We start from the raw sequence: 20093 nt of genomic DNA, 5'->3' as shown, positions 1-20093 counted from the left end.
TCTTTATTTAGCAATTTTTAACCCACAAACATTTTGTTCCCAACCACGTTTCCTCAGACAAGCTTACTTTCTTTATTTTTTGTCTTACAAACAATAAAAAGCAACAGCTTCTTAAAACAGTTTTAAAAGATATTTGAAGAAATCCCCGAGGAGAAATATGTTGCCTTCATCTTATCTTCATCATCTATTTTCATAAATTAAAGTTTTTTTTTATGATTATCTTACTTGTATTTGATTGACCTATTTGTTTACTTTACAAAATTTGAAACAGCTGTTACAACCTCCGGAAAGTAAACGGCTGAGGATTTCAAAATAAAAGTCACTCGTCCATAAAAATAAAAAAATAAACGTAATTTACTTGGGTCAAGATAAAAAACAAACATCAAGTGCATCGGTACAGCATATGTAGCTATTATATGATAAATTGTGAGACATTTTCTCCTTCTGTTGTTTACAAAAAACAAGATTTGCAGAAAAACCAGTACAGATTGTCTCAGTAATAGATATAAGGTATTTTACATTGAAAATAATGCATTGCCTGTTAGGTTTTCTTTCCGTTTCCACCACCGGTACTTCCGTGTTGTTAACACGGTTTAGCCAGTCGAGTACAAGGCCCAGGTGATCAGTTTGCTAACTGTAGAGTTTTGAAAACAGTACGAAACCAAAGGGATTATCGATAATACGGCACCCCGAAACCTTTCCAATCCAGTCCTCAGGTCTGTATCAGCTGTCTCTTGTTTTGTTGAAACCCGCTGCTCCTGAAGAAAACAGCCATGCTAACATGCTGTAACTTGTTGGTCACCTTCCGTGTTGTTGTACCGTTAGACGAGAAAGAAGCTCCAGTGTTGTTTCCATCCACGGTCTAACGTCTGTATTAACTTGAATTTTATGTTTTATTTGAACTTATTGTCACAGCGGGCTTTGAGTAATTGAATCACTCGCGAGACAGTGTTAACAGGCTGTATCTGATTAACGTAAATGTTAGCTCTTGCTAATGTTTGAGTGTGTGTTGGTGGACAGCTAGCTGTGTGCTCAGTTAGCTGGCACTTGATTTTAAATGTAAGCATACGTGACACAGTCAAGACTAGACACAGTAGTGGAATATTTACTTCAGGTATTTCGTGGCCATTGAAAGTGCCCTTCCCCTTAATGTTATCAGACGCGGTGTTCTTTTATAGCTGTGGCCGCTTTGGTGGTATTTAATTAAGACTTAAGCAGATGTTTTCATACAGAGGTTGATGGTTGCAGAAACCCATGGTCTTGGGTTAATTACTTGCAGTTTCTCTATCAATATTTATATTAATTTGGCATCATATGCCTCTCTTAAACAAGTATAGTAAATAGATCTTGACTGATAGATTGGCCCGGCCGATATTAGCTTGTTGCACATGCCTGTATCGGCGTGTCGGTTGATAAGTAATAGGAAGTTGCAGAACAGAAATGGAAAACTGGGTTTGAGGTAATTTGGAAACAATGTTTCCATTATATAGTTTTATTTAGCAGAGAACATTGACAAATTGATTTTTACACTCAGGGAGCTCCTAATTTGGGTGCTCCTATTGATTTTTAGCCTATTTTTTCTGTTTCATCTGTTAAGATAAGGAGACAACTGATTATAAGGTACTTCACAGCAATGCGGTTGGCTGTATTGTTACTGAAATAGATATGATCCTACAGCTATTGTCCTATTTCTGTGTAATACAGCTGGTGGGCTAAGATTCAAAACTCAAGACGTGAAATATGTTAATGCACTTCATTAAATCTAAGTTTTGTGTTTCAGATTTTGAGATCACACGCAGGTCACACTGGAGGGGCCAGCTGGTAGCAGTCGGGGCCAGCTGTTAACATCCTTTGGGCCTGTACGTGCAACATCAGTCCAAGATGGCCAGTCACTTCCGTAGCTACATCTGGGACCCGGTCCTCATTGTGTCTCAGATTGTGTTGATGCAGTGCATCTACTACAGCTTCTTGGGCCTGTGGTTGGCTGGAGTGGACAGTCTAGTGCAAAGTAATCGGTCGCTGGACCAGATCTTCAGCTATGAAGTAAGATATAAGATTTCTGCCGTCTCTGTGACCTGTGTTTGTGGCACATTTGTACAATATCAGGGTATTTATATCTTTGCTCTGCTTGGGCAGGTCCTTGGTTTTGCAACAATGCATGGCAGGCTCTCAATGATTGCATTCATCTTGAACTCTCTTACCTGGTAAGTTATTTCTTCAATGTTTTCTCTGTACATCCAAAGAGATGAGAGTTGTGACACCACTTACTAAAATGCTGTTGTTCAAGCATCTCCTGATACCAACGTTTTAAAGGGCACAACAGATTTATTCATACCTGGACAACTGAAGGATTTCCACCAGTAAGACCAAACACTGTTGAAAAGGATATTTATTGACATAGGATAAAAAAAAAAAAAATCTACGTGGCAATAACTTTGCAGAGGCACACAAATCTTATCTGAAACATAAATTAGCATGGCTTATAACTTTTCTGTCTCACTGTTCCTGCAGTGCACTTGGTCTGTGGTTCTTCATCCGTCGAGGGAAGCAGTGCCTGGACTTCACGGCCACTGTGCACTTCTTCCATATGATCGGCTGCTGGATCTATAATGCTCATCTTCCCGCTGCCCTGTCCTGGTGGCTCGTCAATATAGCCTGCATGGCGTTGATGGCTGTGATTGGAGAGTACTTGTGCATGCGGACTGAGCTCAGGGCCATTCCAGTCAACAGTGGACCCAAATCTAACCTGTGAATTTTTGTTGACACCATACTGAAAATCTGTGGACGTTAACCCCAGAGGAACTCGCTCAGAGGGGTTTTTTCACTGAACTTCCGTCGGCGTAGATGTTGGATTGTCCTCCATCTCCTCTTCGAGTGATACACCAGATGAACTGATCTATTTATTCATAGCTGTCCAGTAAATGTTGGATAGTATAAACTCTATAGCATATTAAGATATATGTTTTAATGCTTGTGAAAGCAGATGTCAGTTTACACCTTTACCTGAACTTAATGACTATAGACATGATTTTTTTCTTAGAAATTCAATATTTTGCATTCATTTTAAGTACATTAGCATGAGCATCCCAATCCCTCATTTTAAGATTTACGATATTTCTTCTTTTTGTTTGGGTATGTACACGTCTTCACACACAGGAAATGACAAATTGAAACTTGAAACTAATTACAAGCTGGCTGGGTTGGCAAACAAACATGACCATCATGTTACAGGACAAAGGATAAAATTCAAATGTTGGGTAACAAGTTCAATTTTCAAATAGGTATACTATAGTCTGTAGGAGAGAGTTTATAAAGAATAGATAAAGTCTAAAATCTGGCTTATTTTTATCTTTCTGCATAAAGTTTGTATATTCAGTCTCATAATGCTCGTGTTAAGCCTCCCTTGTCAAGCTTGTACAGCATTTTGCACAGCTAGTGTTGTTTGTTTCCGTCTCTTTATGTCATGATGTATTATGCAGACATGGTGGCCACTTTGGGGACAGTTTGTCAGCCACCAGCTGCGTTCTGACAGCAGGCTGTGTCTGTGTTTCTGAAAATACTATTACTGTTTGCAGGGACGTGACGTAAAAAGTACTGAATTGTGCAGCACTGATGGTTTCTGGAACAATTCAGTTTTCTCATGTAGCGATGGCTTTTAAACCCTGTCTAAATGAACTTCTCATTATTACTAGAGTTATTACAGGTCCAGTAACACATTTATCTTTTTATTCTGTGTGGTGACTGTCAGATCAAACCATTGCAGCTTTGATAGTGTGGATTATGCACTGTGTTGTTTTGAAATCAGATTTCTAAAGTGTAGTATAAGTACATCATTATGCTGCAGGGGTTGATATTAAAAAGTTGGACAATACTTGGACGTTTTGGGAAATTCACTTATTTGCTTTCTAGCTAAGACTTCGATGAGAAGATCGATACCACTTTCATGTCTGTCCCTTTATTAAATATGAAGCTACAGCCAGCAGCTGGTTTGCTTAGTTTAGACTGGAAACTTGGAAAAAACTAAAAGAAATCCCAGTTAGATTTCGTTCAATTGAAATTGACATGGTCTGGTTTTACAGGGGTAATGTGCCAAACTATTTGGCACATTACCCCAGCGGAGACTGGTTGTCTGGCAACCACAATCATTTTTTTTACTCTTCGGTTTCTGTATGGATTAAACCAGATATGATGTGTAAATTAATGGGCTGTAGAGGTGTTGGCAGGCATATTTTGTTACCTTTGGACAGAGCCAGGCTTGCTGGTTCCCTGTGTTTCCAGTCTTTATGCTAAGCTAAGCTAACCGGCTGCTGGTGGATGCTTCATATTTGTCACATAGACATGAGTGGTATCAATCCTCTCATCTAACTCTCGGCAAGAATACATAAGCGTACATCCCAAACTGTGTCCCTGAAACTATTCCTTTTAGGTTATGTTCAAACTCATGACTGCTCTTTTTAAGCCAGTGTCACCAACTATTTGATTATTTCTAGCACTGGCTGCTCTGTAAGTTACATGTCACATACAATGCCACCTTTGTATTCTTTAAACATTAGTTTTTATAATGTATTTAAATACAGAGAACGAGAGAGAGAGATGGACCTATTCATGTAATTCAATTCTCTGACTTGTTTCTAGTGCAGAAACATCACAGACAAGGTGTACATATTTTTTTCCTCGTCTCTGAAGATTTCAATAAAAAGGTGTTTGCACCAGCATCAAGGAAATATGGTACAATGCAAGTACTTTCGTGTATGTGCTGTTTAATAAATCACTACCAGTTCATATGGATTAAAAAAGAAAAAAAAAAAAAAGAAGTGTGAAACTCAGTCAAGAAACTGTAGGTGAAGAAATAATTGGCCATTATGCTTCAGATGTCAAAGATAGGTCTTCTAATGAGGGGCACACCACGAGCTTGTCTTTGGATCTCTGAAAGTTTTCCACCCCGGGGCCCTAATCCCTCATTTTCTCCCACCACTGCCTCTGCTGGAAGTGTCCAGGTGGAAAGAAGCAGATGGGAGAACGCTAACGACTTGAAAGACGCTGGTTCCGATCCTCATTACCGACACTTTGCTTCAGGGAGGGCTAAGAACAGAAACTCTGTCGTAAATGAGTCGTACAGCAGAGGATTCTCTGCATCGATTAAATGCTCCACTTTACTTTTCTGAAGGTGCCACACACGCACACACACTGTATGTTTTAAACATGGTGCTTTATTATTACAAACACATTACTTTGCCATATATTGCTTTATACAGTCTTGTAAATAGTGTGCTTTTGTATCAGTAAACAGAAAAGAAAAAACACATGGATGCTGAACTTGTTTTTACATTCAGAAGTTCCTTCCATGTTTAAACGGTCGTCAGGGTTCATTTCTTGTGGTATAATGCTTATGATAACACAATCATGTTCATGCTTTCTTCAACAGCATATGAAGGGATAAGAGTCCTCACTTGAAGAAGTGACCATACATATTGCTCATGCTTTGAGGACATCACAACTGTTTTTGTATTCTCACCACCAGACACACAGTGGATGACATGATGCTGCCACTCCTGAAACATGAAATAAATAGAAACCACTAGAACAAACATGCTAATGGAGGTAAGGGGAGGGAGGTGGAGGCGGGCAGGCTAATGAATCTGCATAAAAAGGATGCTGATACACTGAGGAGCTAGCCTAAATTCATGCACAGATCAATACCACTGTACACAAGGTACAATCAACAGACTGTTCATTATTCTGAAGCACTGTCGCTAAAATTATCATGCATTTGTGATAAAAGAGATGACGGGAAATGTCCAGAACCACACAAATCATCCATATTTTGCCTGTTGGGACCGTCAATATTCAAGGAAATATGCAAATGGCGACAGTGTTGGAAAAACAAAAACAAACAAACAGAACAAATTGATGCTATTGCTCATTAAATTTGACTTTGCTCTAAATATAAGAGACTATTGCAGTAAAAACACGAGATTTTTGTAAAGGAAATTCAACTTATAGTGATTAAAAGACCATTACAATTAGTGATATCTCACGCGGGTTATTGGCTAAATGAATGACTGGTACAAACTGTAGCACCCATTAGCTTATTTCTGTCGATGAGATTCACTTCAGTCGTTCTTGGCTGCTTTTGAAGCTGAGCGCTTGTGGATTTTAGATAGATTAAAAGCGTGAAACAGATAATTGGAGCAGCGCAGTTTGGAATCTATTATGTTTGACATCATATTTATGCAGTGCATTGATGATTAATAACTGAAATGCTATTGACAGAAAAGCAATTGTATGGACATTTTACAAAAATAAGCAGCTATTAGTTTTGCTATTGGATATAATTTGACTTCATGAGAGAATAATTATAGGTGTTTAAAGTGAAATAAATACTGTGTAGGAGTACTCTGGAATTAAAATGTTATTATAATTTTCATTATAGTTCTGGCTCTGTATCCAGCCCTGTGTAGTCTATCTGCATACTATGACATACTGTGTTTATGCAGTATTAAGAGTACTTTAAAGTAAAGTTTTAGTAATATGTTAATTGCAAGCGACCATTTTCACACAAGGTGGAGCAGAAACAACACTGAACATTCACACTTCAGATCTTTTTTACACAAACGTCAAAAGGGTCAGAAGTTTGATCGAGCGTAAGACTGAACCAAAGCGTGGGGCGAGGCTCCGAGAGAGGAGCTGGAAAGTGATGAAGGTGTGATGCCGTGTCGGACGTCTGTTTTTGGTGTCTTTATAGCAGCCGTGCAACATCAGCCACGATGGGCTGAAGTTTTTTTTTTAGGGGGGAAAAGGGGTCAAAAGTTTTACACAAGTGGCTTGATTGTCACATACACAAACATGTACAACACTTTGAAACAGATGAAAGGGGCATTTCACCTATAGGACATGTGAACGTTGTTTAGTAGCTCGCTTTGGTGTCTGATTTAATGTCTGCGGTTTGGTCCTTTCACTGATCAATAAGTTAACAACATATTCAAACAGTTTTTTAATGACTGAGGGCTAAGACTTGCTAAGATATTGCTGTTATATTTGGTGAAGTGCTCCTTTACATGTTGTCTTGTGACAGCAAATTACATCCTAATGGCTTGGTTGTGTTTTATACAAACTCACTGGAGATTACAATTTGTGTTTTGGAGTCTAACATACACTATAGCTCTTAATTAAAGGAGTAGTTTGACGTTTTTCGGAAATAAGCATATTCTCTTTTTTGCCCGAGAAGTAGACGTGACAATCGATACCAGTCTTATGTCTATACACTAAATATAAAGCAGTTAGCTTAGCTTAGCTAAAAGGAAGGAAACTGTGGAAAATAGCTAGTCTAGCTCTGTCCAAAAGTAACAGTCAGCCTACTAGCACCTCTAAAGCTAACTTTAGATTAACATTTAATATCTCATTGCTTTAATCCGTACAAAAGTTTAAAAACAGCAAGCTTGCTGAACTATTTCTTGGCCTGGAACAACTGTAGGAGCCATGCTAAGCTAACTGGCTACAGGCAGTATATTCATATTTAGTATACAAACACGAGAGTGGTATAGGTCTTCTCAGCTAACTCCCAAAATGTCGAACTATTCTTCTAACTATCAAGATAAAACCATCAAAACATGGTACACGGAGTGGACACACAAACACCTTGCTGTCACCAGTAAAAGTGACCTCAGAGTTGAATCCACAACAACTGATAATAAATAATATATACTATAGTAATCTTTATTTATAGTATTTATCGTGCTGCTCTTGTATTGCATTACATTGTGCAGGTGTTCATGATATTGTGTCCACTCCTTGTATATATTAGTAACCCAGAGCCACAGGTGTCTGACTGATCAGACTCTGCTCATGTTGTATCTGAAATCCCTTGAATTCTAAGAGTGTTTGCTTTAGTCCGCCTGCACTGATAAGTTGGCAGAAATGTAATTTTCTCAACTAGTCAGTATCAGTTTTCTCGACATAAGGGAGGATCAAGCTGAAGTATTTGAGAAGATTTCAAACATTATTCATCACAGCAAATATTGATTGGCTTGCCACAGATCTCCGTGGCTCTGTGTCAAAAATAATCCTCATTAAAACGTTATTCCTTGTAAATCCTTGGCTTTAAGTTTGAACTGAGGAGGACTGAACCCCGGGGAATTTGAGGGCCCTCCTCACCCCTCCCATCTCCTCACTACCCCCCCCCCCCCCCCCCCCCCAACCCCCATCTATACAGAGGACCAGCCGGGCCCAGACATGATCAGCATGCCAATCAGTGGCAGGGCGAGAGCAGTAAGAGGTGAACTTATGCTGGGAGAGGAGCTGGGGCTGCACAGGTCGAACAGACTTCCCTGGAAGCGCATCTTCCTGGAGTCCTGCCTCAGAGTCTCCCAGATGGAGCTGACTTCCTCCTGACAGTCGGACAGCGCAGTGAGGGCACACGTGTGGAAAGCTTCCCAGTGGCTGTGGCACACAAAGGATTATCAGATCAACGCTGGCGTCTGCCATTACACACAAGAGATCACGCCGGCTACAGCATGCAGACGTGCACTGGCTGTCGTGGATTTAGTCGCTTGCCAATAATCTATCACTCAGATGGCCACGTTGGCTTTCAAGTAAGTCAAACTGAGCTTTAATTACCATGGCAACTGCATCAGAGAGTGAAACAATATCACAGATGATATTGCAAGCGGGCAATATCCAACAGAAGGCTTATGTGTAAATCTTTGTCTTCAATATCCTGTGCCGGGGTTGTAGAGTGTGCGTGCAGTAACAATGACAAAAAACGTCCCCCGGAATTTCATTACTGCTGCAGCAAAGTCATAAATTATTTAGTACAGTGGCTCAGTGTCTCAGCACCATTCATTCCTCTATTCTCCCTCTGAGATTATGGCATCTGCTCTTTTTCTCTCCAGTATTTTCTCATGAGATGCACACCTCACACTGTATCTGCCTGTGTTATCTCACTCTATTATAAATTGAACTGCAATACAATTTTGTACACAGCGCCGCAGATCAGTGCTTTTTAACTAAAGTTTTTTTTATTCCAACCCATCACAGCTGGTTTGTCTTTCAGCTCTTGGTTGAAAGTGACTGAATCAGTAGTGTTTGGTTCAGATAAAAACACACACACACACACACACACACGCTCTACTGGGGGACTGGTGAAGTTATTCTCACCTGCACACGGCCGCCACTCCCCTCTCGCTGGTCACGTTCTCCTGGTAGTTGTCCATGCTCTCCCCCAGCTCCAGGACACACTCCGAGAAGTCCTTATAAATGTTCTCACACTTCACATCTGCAGGGTCTCCTGACGCCGTCAGGGAGAGGAACACTGCAGAAACAGGCAGGTGACAGCTCATTTGACTTTAATAAACCTCCATGAACTTTTTTCTTCAAATGGACACGTTTGAAAGATGAATCAGCAGCACCATTGTGTCCCTGACAAATGCACAAGCTGAATTATTCAAATTTATTTATTAGAATCTGCAATTTTCTCATGTGTGAAATAGTCTGGTTCCTCTTTCTCCACCATCTCCCCACTCTTCTAACACTGCTCATGATCATGCAACTTTTCCCACAAAAACTTCTCATTTCATTCAATTTGTGTTATATAGATAATATCTGAACACTCTTGTTAATCTGTGCACTCCTGTCGTCTTCACTTTAGACAGATGTCAGTGGGCGGTGGAGCAGATGTTACCACAGAGAATAGTCCTGACCACTGCAGCCCATACATTCCTTCCACACGGGGTGCAGTGCTCTGTTCAGAGCTATACCTGCGATTTAAATGCTGAAATGTGTCGAGAATACAACATTCTTCAAGAGGACAACGCAAAATAAGCACTCTTACAGCACTGAATATGAGCAAAAGTGGTATTTAAGAGGAATAAACCCATTTGTGGGGGGTTTATTTCTGAATGTTGCATGTCCAGAAGCTTGCACACCTAAGTATAGACACCCAGCATCTACCGTCGATGGGTGTACTACAAGCTGCTCGCCGCGGCACCGGTCTCACAAACCGACATGCAGCACTGATGGAGATAGATAGAGATTACAAGCAGTGACATCTCGGATGCAGAAAGATAAAATAAGACGTGAGGCAGTTTTCTCTGTCAAAACACCTTAAAGTGGCTCGCAGCCTACACAAACCCACGGAGGAGCTGATCTTACCCAAGGCGAACGCAAGAATCCCTCCGATCTTCGTCGACATGAAAAATCCCATATCATCCCATTTCAAGCCAAGCGGTGGGCGCGGGATGCTGCCGAGGCGCTCATGGATCGCAATAAAAAAGCGGCACTGAGTCACACGGAGCTGATTAGCTGCCCATTATTAATGTGTGTGTCGGTTTGTATCAGTGATTGAGCGCCGTTAAACACTTGGTGTGTGTGTGTGTGTGTGTGTGTGTCTTTCCTTGCTCCGGCCGACTGCTGACGTTACCTGCCCCCCGGCGCGCGCTGAGCTCATCTTCCCCCCTCAGCACCGGACAGCCCTCACCTCCCCGAGGAGGAACCACCGTGCAACCCTCCTGCAACACTCACACAACACGGGGGGGACTATCAGGATGTCTTCATGACTTTATTGTACTTTATAGGTTTTATCTCAATGTAGGAGCCGCGCTCTATTCTTATAGTACAGTAGATATATGTTATTACACACGGATGTGGTTTAAATTTAATCTGATCCTGTCCTGTCCACATCACAGGGCAAGAAAACTCATATTTAAACATTTTTACATTTTCTCACTTAGATTTTTCTAATAATTTCCTGGGTATAACTATTTAATTTGGTAGCAATCATAGAAATAAATAGAGACAAAGTTCTGACACTGTCATTTTAGTTATTTTCTTTGGTTGTGTTGAAGCACAGGGAAAATAGGAAATGATGCATGGGGAAAATGTTGGACAAATTATTAAATGTGTGTAAAGACACCCAAAAAAGGAAAACTAAGGAGGTGAAAAATAAATCAAGGAAGTGAAAGATAAATAGGAGAATAAAGTAAAGTTTAAATTTATCAACTTTATTAACACTCCAGTTATTTATTTGACTAAATACTATTTATTGTTATATTTCTTTCACATAAAAGCAGTTTTTTCCAGATTTAATTAGTTTTCTTCTGTTAGTTTGTGCCAAATTCTGTATTTTTTCCAGAAAAATGTGAAGAAAACATTATTATCAAGAATTTATGGACCCATATAAATATTGGGTTACCAAAAGTTTAGCAAAATCTCTGTTACTCAAAACACTTCATGAGAGCTCCAATGAATAGTCCATTTATCCTAATAATTAGGAAAGAGCAACAAAAGGGACAAAACACACTTTGTTCACCCTTTTATTGTTTTTGAGAACACATCTTTTACCACCAAGTACTGGCATGCAATCTGAAAGACTGCTGGTACCTAGAAAACGTTGCTCCACTGAGCCTCTTACAGTCAGGTGAACAAAACAAACAGGTAAATTAACCTGTAGAAACCTCCAGAGAACACTGATTTAATGTTTGTTGTATTGCAGCTGCCATTGCCCCACTGAAAAACAAATTTTTTTTTGTGACTTGATGCTAAAAGCAGAGTGGTGTCAGTGGGTAACCTTTTAATCAATTGTGTCTACTATTTGTTCTTGACATTAAGTCTTTGCAGGGCACCAGAAATACAGTACAGATAAGGCACAATGGTGTTTACATGACGGAGGGGAGGGGGTTCATCTTTCATCTCAACAGATGAAATATGAATGGGTTAAAGTCATAAAAACCATTTGATCCAAATAATGTTGGTAAAATCTCTAAATCAAATGTCATTAAACTCTAATGCAACTATGATGACTTCACAGCATTCACACAGGCAGAGTTGATGTATTCAGCTTTCTATTGGGGGGCTGTTGGTACCACAATCTCTTTGTTTTTCCATAATTTTTTTTAATGACTTTTAGGTTTATCTTTTATCATCTTTCTCACACACACACACACACACACACACACACACACACACACACACACACACACACACACACACACACACACACACACACAGACACACACACACAAAAAAAATGAACTGTAGTTCAGTCCTGTTAGTGTCTAAAAGGTCTAAATGCCCTAATCAGAGCAGCAGAGTCCAGGACACCAACAGAGCAGCAGACTGAGAGGCTGAGAGCCGCACAAACATCTTAAATGGAATCTGCATTCCAGGAACGATGGCCCATTGTAAAAGGCAGTCGGGTAACTGTGGCGAGGAAATGAGCTTTGAAAGCCTGATGGACTAAATGATGATGGACAGTTTTATTGATCTGTTCCGGCTGCCCTATTGGTTCGTTTCCGTGGAGATGCTTTAGGGGAAGCCTTATCTGTAAGACAAGACGTAAAGATCAGATATTTGTGTTGCTTCATTTTCACTGACAGTAATATGAGCAAAAGATCACCTCTCAAACAACTTATTTAGTCTGTTATTGCTATAAAAATGAACATACTCATGGCATTGAGAGTCTCCTGAGGAATCCAGCTGATGTCCACATCACTCATCCCACCGGTGCCCTTCTCTATTTTCACTGAGATTCTCTTTTTCTGCAAAACAAGAAAGACAACAACGTGTCTCATTTTCAAACCATGTTATCCATGAGACTGCTTCAACTTCAATTTATCCCCGTTTAAAGAGACAATTTTATAGCAAGGAGGATGGACGACACCCTTCGTTAATGTGCATATTCCACACGAGAACATTCTATTACATTTGCATTAGTAAAACTGAAAATGTTAACTTATCCCATCTCCCAAGAACATATGTTGACCAAGCATACACATCTTCAAAACCTAGAAGAAGCTGATAGAAGACTAACACATACCGTCCTCGTCTCCAGGACCTGGTACATCCCAAAGAGCATCAGGACCACCAGTCCGACCAGGAAGATGTACATGAACATTCTGCAGGAAAAAACAAAATTATTTCTTTAAATCAGTGAACAGAAGTTTCACAGTTACTGTGTTTTTGATGCATGGCTACTGGACGACTAAAGACACAATTTAGACCTCGACTGAAATGCAATTTACTTCACTTACACACTTGTCACAATGCATGGCCACAATCTGCAGCCATCTATGTTCCAAATGCTTTTTTTGCAATGCAAACTATTTAAATATCTGCAGCAGCCAAGCCACTTGAAGACGGTGGCATGAAAACATTTCTATGACCTCTCCTAAACATTCTGCAGTTTTATAATGTGTGCAAGTGATAATGATCATTAAAGATAGCACGATTCTAGCAAATAGCTCCCTTCATCAGCAAACCTTTGGCATGAAGACCAGTCTAACAAAAGACCCTAAAGTGGCATTCAAGTGATCTGTAACTGCAACATTTTCAGGTCTGTTTTGAGATTTTAGGATGGAAAACACTGTGCTTGAGTAATTTGCTGGTGACAGATTCTGTATCTTGCACCAGCAGCACAATTCTGACAACCAATGTCTTTGTACCAATTTCACACCTCCTTTTACAGGTTCCTACATGTGCTGCAACCGTCTGGGAAAGCTGGTATTATGAGGCCTCGCAGAGCTGGATGTAGCGTTAAGGGACATGGCAAATAAGAAATAAGTGGGCAAGATTTACACATTATTCACAAAAATACATCCATACGTCATTTTGGTGCTACATTGTTGCTTGTGGCCTTCCTTCCATTTTTGCAGTGAAATGATATAAAAGAGCAATAGCTTTATCTACATTTGAATTTGTAGGTATGTACGTGATAACACAAACAAAGTGGAAGAAAGCCTCACGTTTCTCCGTCCAGTCCCTCTTCTCGCTCAGTGATGGTGACAGTCTGGTTGTAGATGGCGGTCTGGAACACCCCGCCCTGAAGAAAAATTGGAAAACTTAGTCAGCTCTTTAAAAATGATAACGTCAATACTTCTCAGCATTTATCACATCATCAGTAGTCCCAATTACACAAAAATGGACAAAATACAGCTGTTACATGACTATAAAGACAAACTGCTTTGCTGACAATAGCTTCACCGGGTATTCATTTTCACAACTCAACTACATTCTCTATGAAGTCGATGTGAACGGACCTCAAGCACCGACCACCACAAATATACTTTTATAAATAATGAAAAACCTTTGTATACCTCAGTGTCAAGATAGTTGAGGAGGATAACAAGACCGAACGGGCGACCTGCCATGGGCTGAGCTGGGATGAAGGAGTACTCGAAGGAGGCCTGCGCCTGAGGCTGCACTACAGTGTTCAGAGGCAGAGCTGTGAACTACACAAGACACACATCATTAAAACACAGAGCTATCAAACTACAACATGGCAAAAGTATTTATTTGGCAGGACAGAAAGCAAAAACTTGGTCCTGTCTGGTTCTTCTGCAATACAAACATACTCGTACACTTACAGTAGACACATACACAAAAATGCAATGTTTGTTTTTATGTTTTTAGTTATATTTTAACATAGTAGTATACTACTATATCCCAAAAACATTTTCTTTACTTTGAGACATGTACAGGAGGTATAGAGTGCTTTTCGATCATCTCAAAGTGAAAACAAATCAACACACGACTGTATTTTTGTTATTATTTTGCTATGCCTCCATCTCCACACAAAGTGAAAAGGTGGAGCGATGTTTGCTGGTGTACTTACATTCTGAATGTAGAACTGGAAGTCTTGGGGGTAACGGAAGGAGGCCTCCAACGACTGGACGGTGAAATCCTGACTTCCCTTGTTGGTGAAACCCACCAGGAACCTCACAATCTCATTGGCAGGAAACTCTAAATTTAGTAGGAAAACAAATAAATAGAATTAAAAAAAAAAACATTATAAAGTATGAGTTATAAGATGTAAGAAAACCTAATTAAAGAAGGAGCCAAACCAACCTTCTCCTGTCGTGAAGATGATGGTTGTGTCGGCGTCGGGGTGAGACGCTAACAGTTTGTCAGCTGCTTCGTCTGAGTCTTCTTCGTCTCCTTCCTGAGGAGGAACATAACACGACGTTGTTACTCGATCACCTGCACGCAGATCTGTGGTTTGCTCTACTGCCGCATGATTAAAACATACATACCGAAGGTTGCATCTGATCTTCCTCAACAAGCACCTCTTCTTCATCGTCTTCCTCCTCATCTACTGCAGCGTCTGGGTCCTCAGCGATGTCCTCAGCAGAGTCTGAGTCTGCAGAGACGTGGCCTGAAGACACAACGGTACATATGAGCTATTGTACGTTGGATACGTTGGGCTATGGGTGAAATAACATTTATATTGTCCAAGAGTTTGTCTGTCACAACATAATACTGAAGAATTGGGTTTTTAAGTGTACTTTCTCGACTAGCGATCTTTTGACTGTAAAATATGTGTTTGGTCATCAGATCCACATTACTGATATTTTTCTTTCGCGTAACTTTTTTGTGCGTATATATATCGTGCAAAATCTAAAATATCACAACAATGTATCAATACACGTCAATCAACAAGGTATTTAGTCAAAAGTATTGATGGTTTTTGTCAATATCACTCAGCCCTAAGTGCTTATCTGTAGAGAAGAAAGCCCACTGAGAGAGAACTAAAGAAGAAATTGTAAAATCTTTTGTTGTTAGTGGTAGAATTGTAATTTTACACACCAGTAAGACAACTTATCATTCAATTACTTTGTTTTAAAGTGATGTTTTAGCTGGATTTACCTGGTAGTACTCTATAGTACACATTGTAACTGTTGATGCATTACCATTGTTGCCAGGTATTCCTCGGTCTGCAGACACACTAGCCAAAACGTTGTTGCCAGTTTTACAGAACAATAAAAGCCCCCATTTTCATGTATGTGAGCGGGAGAAACTTACAAACACAAACAGGGCTTTCCATCTTATCTATGGTGACGTGTCCCAGCAGCCGCTAGCTGTGGCCGCATCCACACTTACAGACTTTTCTTTGACCAAAATCGCCTCTGAAGCTCATAAAAGTGACTTTTAACGCCACATTTAATGGCTGAAGTTATTATTTTATGCTTAAACGGCAGCAGCTGGTAGTCGACGATTATTTTCATTCATTTCAGAGCAAAAGAGACGAGCTACAACTCTTTAATTACAGTGAATAACTTCATGGATTAAACGTCCAAACATCAGGTTAATAAAGCGGCGGTGGAGACTTAAAGCTGCTGGTGTGAAGCGGTGTGTCTGTGTGCCACGTCAATATGTTTGACTGTCTAATAACTTTGTAACTGCAGTGAAGCGACGACATGAACCGTCTGCAAACAAAGAAGGAGAGATACAATAAAAATACTTACAGATTAACCCGCAGGGGAAGGCCAGGAGGAAAAGCAGCAGCAATTTGGATCCGAAATTGAACATTTTGTCGGAGTTTGAGGCTGAAGTTAGTAACACATCAGCGTTCAGGAGAGGAGAGGACAGCGGCGGAGCTGTGGGCGGAGAAGAGGGAGTTAGACCCGCCTGTCTGTCTGCCTGGAGGAGGTCCGCTGCCTTTTAAAGCTCCAGTGGGGTTTTGGTTTACACACAGAGGAAGTTAGCAGTGTGCAGAAAACGACGTGTGACAACTCACATTTTTACTTTCACACAATATCGCGGAAAAAAACAACAACATGGCCGCTTGTCCATCTAGGTTAGAGACTTAGTCCTCATTAAATCATGATCAAAGATAGAAGATGAGATATTTCACTTCTGTGCAATAGTGGAAGAAGTATTCACATCCTCTACTTAAAGTAAATACTCCACTACAAGTAAAAGTCCTGCATTCAAAACCTTACTTAAGTAAAAGTATAGAAGTAAATTGACTCAAGTATCAAAAGTAAAAGTACTCTGTGCAGAGAAATCCTATCTTTAAAAAGTTCAGTTTTCACGAGCTCAGAAAGACAGCCCTGTTTTCAGCTTTGTGACGGTGCATTTCACAGCTAATCCAATGAGGTTTCATCCAGTTTATTTAGCTCAAGAAGTAGGAGAACTTTCTCAACTCAGTTCGGAGATACATGGTTTTCACTGGACAGGAAGGGTATGAAGAATTATAACCTGAGCTGCAGCTGAGTAAAATGTACAATATTTCCAACTGAGATGTAGCCTAGTGGAGCAAAAGTATTAAGTTGCATAAAATGGAAATGCTCAAGTAAAGTACAAATACCTCAAATGTGTACTTAAGTATAGTACTTGAGTAAATGTGCTTGGTTACATTCCACTACTGCCTTTGCACACTGTACACAGTAGGATTCTCCACTTATCAGCATAATAAATTTAAATTTAACTGGTGTTTTAAGTTGACATAGTTTCAGTAATGTGTAGATCTAAAATCAGACTTCATATCAGGGTTCAGAGAGAGGCTGACACCATGAGGAAGAAACGTAAACCAGGGAAGGATGTGGATCGACCAAAAGACCTCAAGATGTCGCTGTAGCTTACCTGCACCTACAACATAATGAAATCTCAAGAGAAAACATGCCTGAACTAATTCAGGATGACGTGCAGTTGAGCTATCAATAGCAGGATGATCTGAGAGAGAAACAGCTGCACACAACTGGTGTTTAAACACCTGCTGTAGGTGAGCTCTAAAGTCACTGCTGGGAAACCAGTGGACAGTGTACAGTTTGCCTGCTGTGGTAATCAATGACTGCCACACAGAACACATCGGGCAGGGTGGAGTTGTGATGCAGTCTGATATACAGAGCCTCTGTTAAACCCTGCATGTCAAATATATTAATGACACTCCTGTTTGTCCTACGTGCACAGTTTCCTTTGATAAATCCTTAAAAACTCACACATCCCGACTTCTTACTTGTGCACATCCATCTCTTTAAATAGGCGTGTATCATGATGTGAAGGTGGACATGGCTTGACCTATAGCAGCCCACATGAAACCACTTATCCCATATTTGTGGGTGGGATGTGCAACAGACCTGAGAAATAGGAAGATGTGTCAGGTCTGAGTCGCCACTTCACTGGACTGACATTCACCTCAATTGTGAGAAAGGGTGCAGTGTGCATGCAAACATTTATTTTTTATTTTTTATAAAACTACAGTAAAATAGTTAAAATGTGATTAAAATGATCAGAACAATAGTAAAGCAGAGCTATGCTACCATCTGTTTTATTCAGAGCAGTTGTTACTGTAACCTTTGAAGGGTGGAAGTGACAATTGAAAAATGACTGCGAACTGCGAAACATCACAAGGTTTATGTATTGTATGCAAGAGAGTGTTTGTGGCACACGGCCATGACCTTTGTGACATTTCAACCCCTCGTCTCTCTGACCTTTCTCTGCTGCGTATGCATCTCAAGACATGTTGTAGTGGTCGTCAGATGAAGGTAAATCCCACAGAGAGTCCAGAAAAGTCCAGTCTAGAAAATAAATTGGTTTTATACTCAAATGTCGAGATGACTCAGTCAACACAGAAATCAAACATGTGGGTGCACCAACAGATGATCAGAAACCTGGATAATACTGGAGTCAGATGTACAGAGAGCTGCAGGTTTAACTGTGGTCCATGTAAACAATAGGATGCTAGATTGCATGTAAACACCTCTTATAAGATCTCAGTCGTTTCACAGTAGCTAATTTAAAGTGTGTTTTGTCAGGCTGCAGCCGAAGTTTAGCAGCAGAGAGAGAGAGGTTTACTTCTGTCACCATGAGAGAAGTAAAAATAAATCAACACTATCTCGCTCCTGAAAGTGAAGGCGTCATACTGACAATGGAGTTTTTCTTCACACTTGCTGGTTAGTCTCAGTCATTGTCACCGGTGTATTTTAGTCCTTTACAGGTGTCCTTTACAAGACATCTGTGGCCACCAGGATAACAGCAAATGTGTCAATGCATTTGGCTGATGAGTTAATGCAACATGTTGAGGGTTGAAAGGGAATTTACCCAATAACCTTTGTTTCTCTTTAAAATATATTAACATGGAAACACGACAAAATAATGAATATTAAGTAGATACTGGCTTATATATGTGTTTTAAATGTGAATATTTTACATTCTACTTAAAGGAAGTCTCAGGATAATTTAAGTGAAAATGTGTTGTTTTATTGTTTTAATTAAAGCAAAACTGTTTTCTGTGTCACTTGCTGCTTTGATGTTATTCTCAGTCTAAAAAAAGTTTGTGGCTTTCTGCAAAAGCACACATCCTGTAAGGTTTTAACAGTCTCTGCTCTGGAATCACAACACACTGCGAGCATCAACATGCAACAGATGCTTGTTTATTACATTGACAGTATATTAAGAGAGACACAGAGAGAGAGATAGAGATCGTCCTTTGTTAAAGCTTCGTTGCCATGGCGGACTGTTGCAATGGGACAGGTTCAAAAGGTAAGTCTTGATTAAATATATTGAAAATGACATCTAAATGTGAGCTGTAACTTTCTTAATGTAAGGGTTGCTGTGAGATTGAAAGAGAATTTATGACACTTGCTTCTCAAAGGAGAAACATGCTCAGTATTCATGAATAACACCATAAGATCAACACAGACATTTGCCAGCAATCAATTTTTATTCTAATTTGCAACTGGTATAGCTAGAAGCTGATTGAAGCTGATCTACATTGTACTGAAATAAAACAGGAAATCATTTATTCCCTTCTGACTATAGAAAGGAGTTAAGTGTTAGTCAGTCAGCAAACAGCGGCATGACGTACAGCTTATCACAGGTGGTAAAAAAGGACTAGTAAGTTAACACAGTATATTTAGATTGTGTGGAGACTAGAGACTCACTGGGGTGTCAGATAAATTAAAGACACATAGTAGAATTTGTAAATTACTTTTGATAACACAGTTTTAAAAGATATATAAAGAGCCAAATCCACAAATTAATACACATTGAGTAAATGATCACTAAAATGGGGATTCTTTTGTCACTTTGTATTTTGATAACTGATCAGTTTCCCATTTGCTTCGTCTATATTACACAACTTTATATTACACAGACAACTTTAAAGCTTTGCTAATCAATATTCTTAAATTAACTATTGGTCAAATGAAAGGGGTCACTTGTGGTGAGTTTCACACACACAACAGATCCGATACATGGTGAATAATTTAATCCAGTCAACATCAGCAGTTGAATACTTAATCTGTTAATGTCAGTCGTTATGATGGACAACTTCATAATTACTCAGCACTGTGAGTACTCTAATGTGATGCTACTATCAC

The 20093-nt window shown here is 39.8% G+C and overlaps 3 protein-coding genes across 3 annotated transcripts; 1 reads left to right on the top strand and 2 right to left on the bottom strand.

The window, feature by feature from the left end:
- The first annotated feature begins 1881 nt into the window (after nucleotides 1-1881).
- On the top strand, nucleotides 1882-2874 carry sys1 (SYS1 golgi trafficking protein). Its single transcript, XM_070903360.1, has 3 exons — nucleotides 1882-2043; nucleotides 2137-2204; nucleotides 2512-2874. The coding sequence occupies exons 1-3, from the start codon at nucleotides 1882-1884 to the stop codon at nucleotides 2750-2752; spliced, it is 471 nt and encodes a 156-aa protein (XP_070759461.1). The 3' UTR covers nucleotides 2753-2874.
- Nucleotides 2875-8204: 5330 nt separating this feature from the next.
- Nucleotides 8205-10201, bottom strand: LOC139283493 (neuritin-like). Its single transcript, XM_070903518.1, has 3 exons — nucleotides 10150-10201; nucleotides 9157-9310; nucleotides 8205-8439 (listed from the first exon to the last, which is right to left on the bottom strand). Exons 1-3 carry the CDS (start codon nucleotides 10199-10201, stop codon nucleotides 8205-8207), a joined length of 441 nt encoding a protein of 146 aa, XP_070759619.1.
- A 1094-nt stretch (nucleotides 10202-11295) lies between these two features.
- On the bottom strand, nucleotides 11296-16366 carry LOC139282629 (translocon-associated protein subunit alpha-like). The gene is made up of 9 exons (XM_070902429.1): nucleotides 16236-16366; nucleotides 15024-15145; nucleotides 14839-14932; nucleotides 14606-14733; nucleotides 14088-14222; nucleotides 13737-13813; nucleotides 12812-12890; nucleotides 12440-12533; nucleotides 11296-12316 (listed from the first exon to the last, which is right to left on the bottom strand). Exons 1-9 carry the CDS (start codon nucleotides 16297-16299, stop codon nucleotides 12252-12254), a joined length of 858 nt encoding a protein of 285 aa, XP_070758530.1. The 5' UTR covers nucleotides 16300-16366; the 3' UTR covers nucleotides 11296-12251.
- Nucleotides 16367-20093: the final 3727 nt, after the last annotated feature.

The sequence above is a fragment of the Enoplosus armatus genome, chromosome 3 (genome assembly GCF_043641665.1).
Source record: "Enoplosus armatus isolate fEnoArm2 chromosome 3, fEnoArm2.hap1, whole genome shotgun sequence".
NCBI classification, from domain to species: Eukaryota; Metazoa; Chordata; class Actinopteri; order Centrarchiformes; family Enoplosidae; genus Enoplosus; species Enoplosus armatus.
The sequence above is the reverse complement of the archived record's forward strand: the minus strand, read 5'-3'. Positions and strand labels throughout refer to the sequence as shown.

Excerpts from the sequence above, each read along its gene's own strand:
- sys1 (XM_070903360.1), top strand. The coding sequence starts at position 1,882 with ATGGCCAGTCACTTCCGTAGCTACATCTGGGACCCGGTCCTCATTGTG. Across the intron at positions 2,044-2,136 it reads ACCAGATCTTCAGCTATGAA|GTCCTTGGTTTTGCAACAAT; the intron begins GTAAGATATAAG and ends CTGCTTGGGCAG. Across the intron at positions 2,205-2,511 it reads ATCTTGAACTCTCTTACCTG|TGCACTTGGTCTGTGGTTCT; the intron begins GTAAGTTATTTC and ends CTGTTCCTGCAG.
- LOC139283493 (XM_070903518.1), bottom strand. The coding sequence starts at position 10,201 with ATGGGATTTTTCATGTCGACGAAGATCGGAGGGATTCTTGCGTTCGCC. Across the intron at positions 9,311-10,149 it reads GATTCTTGCGTTCGCCTTGG|TGTTCCTCTCCCTGACGGCG; the intron begins GTAAGATCAGCT and ends CTGTTTCTGCAG. Across the intron at positions 8,440-9,156 it reads GGAGTGGCGGCCGTGTGCAG|CCACTGGGAAGCTTTCCACA; the intron begins GTGAGAATAACT and ends TGTGTGCCACAG.
- LOC139282629 (XM_070902429.1), bottom strand. The coding sequence starts at position 16,299 with ATGTTCAATTTCGGATCCAAATTGCTGCTGCTTTTCCTCCTGGCCTTC. Across the intron at positions 14,734-14,838 it reads CATCTTCACGACAGGAGAAG|AGTTTCCTGCCAATGAGATT; the intron begins GTTGGTTTGGCT and ends TACTAAATTTAG. Across the intron at positions 13,814-14,087 it reads TCAACTATCTTGACACTGAG|GGCGGGGTGTTCCAGACCGC; the intron begins GTATACAAAGGT and ends ATTTTTCTTCAG.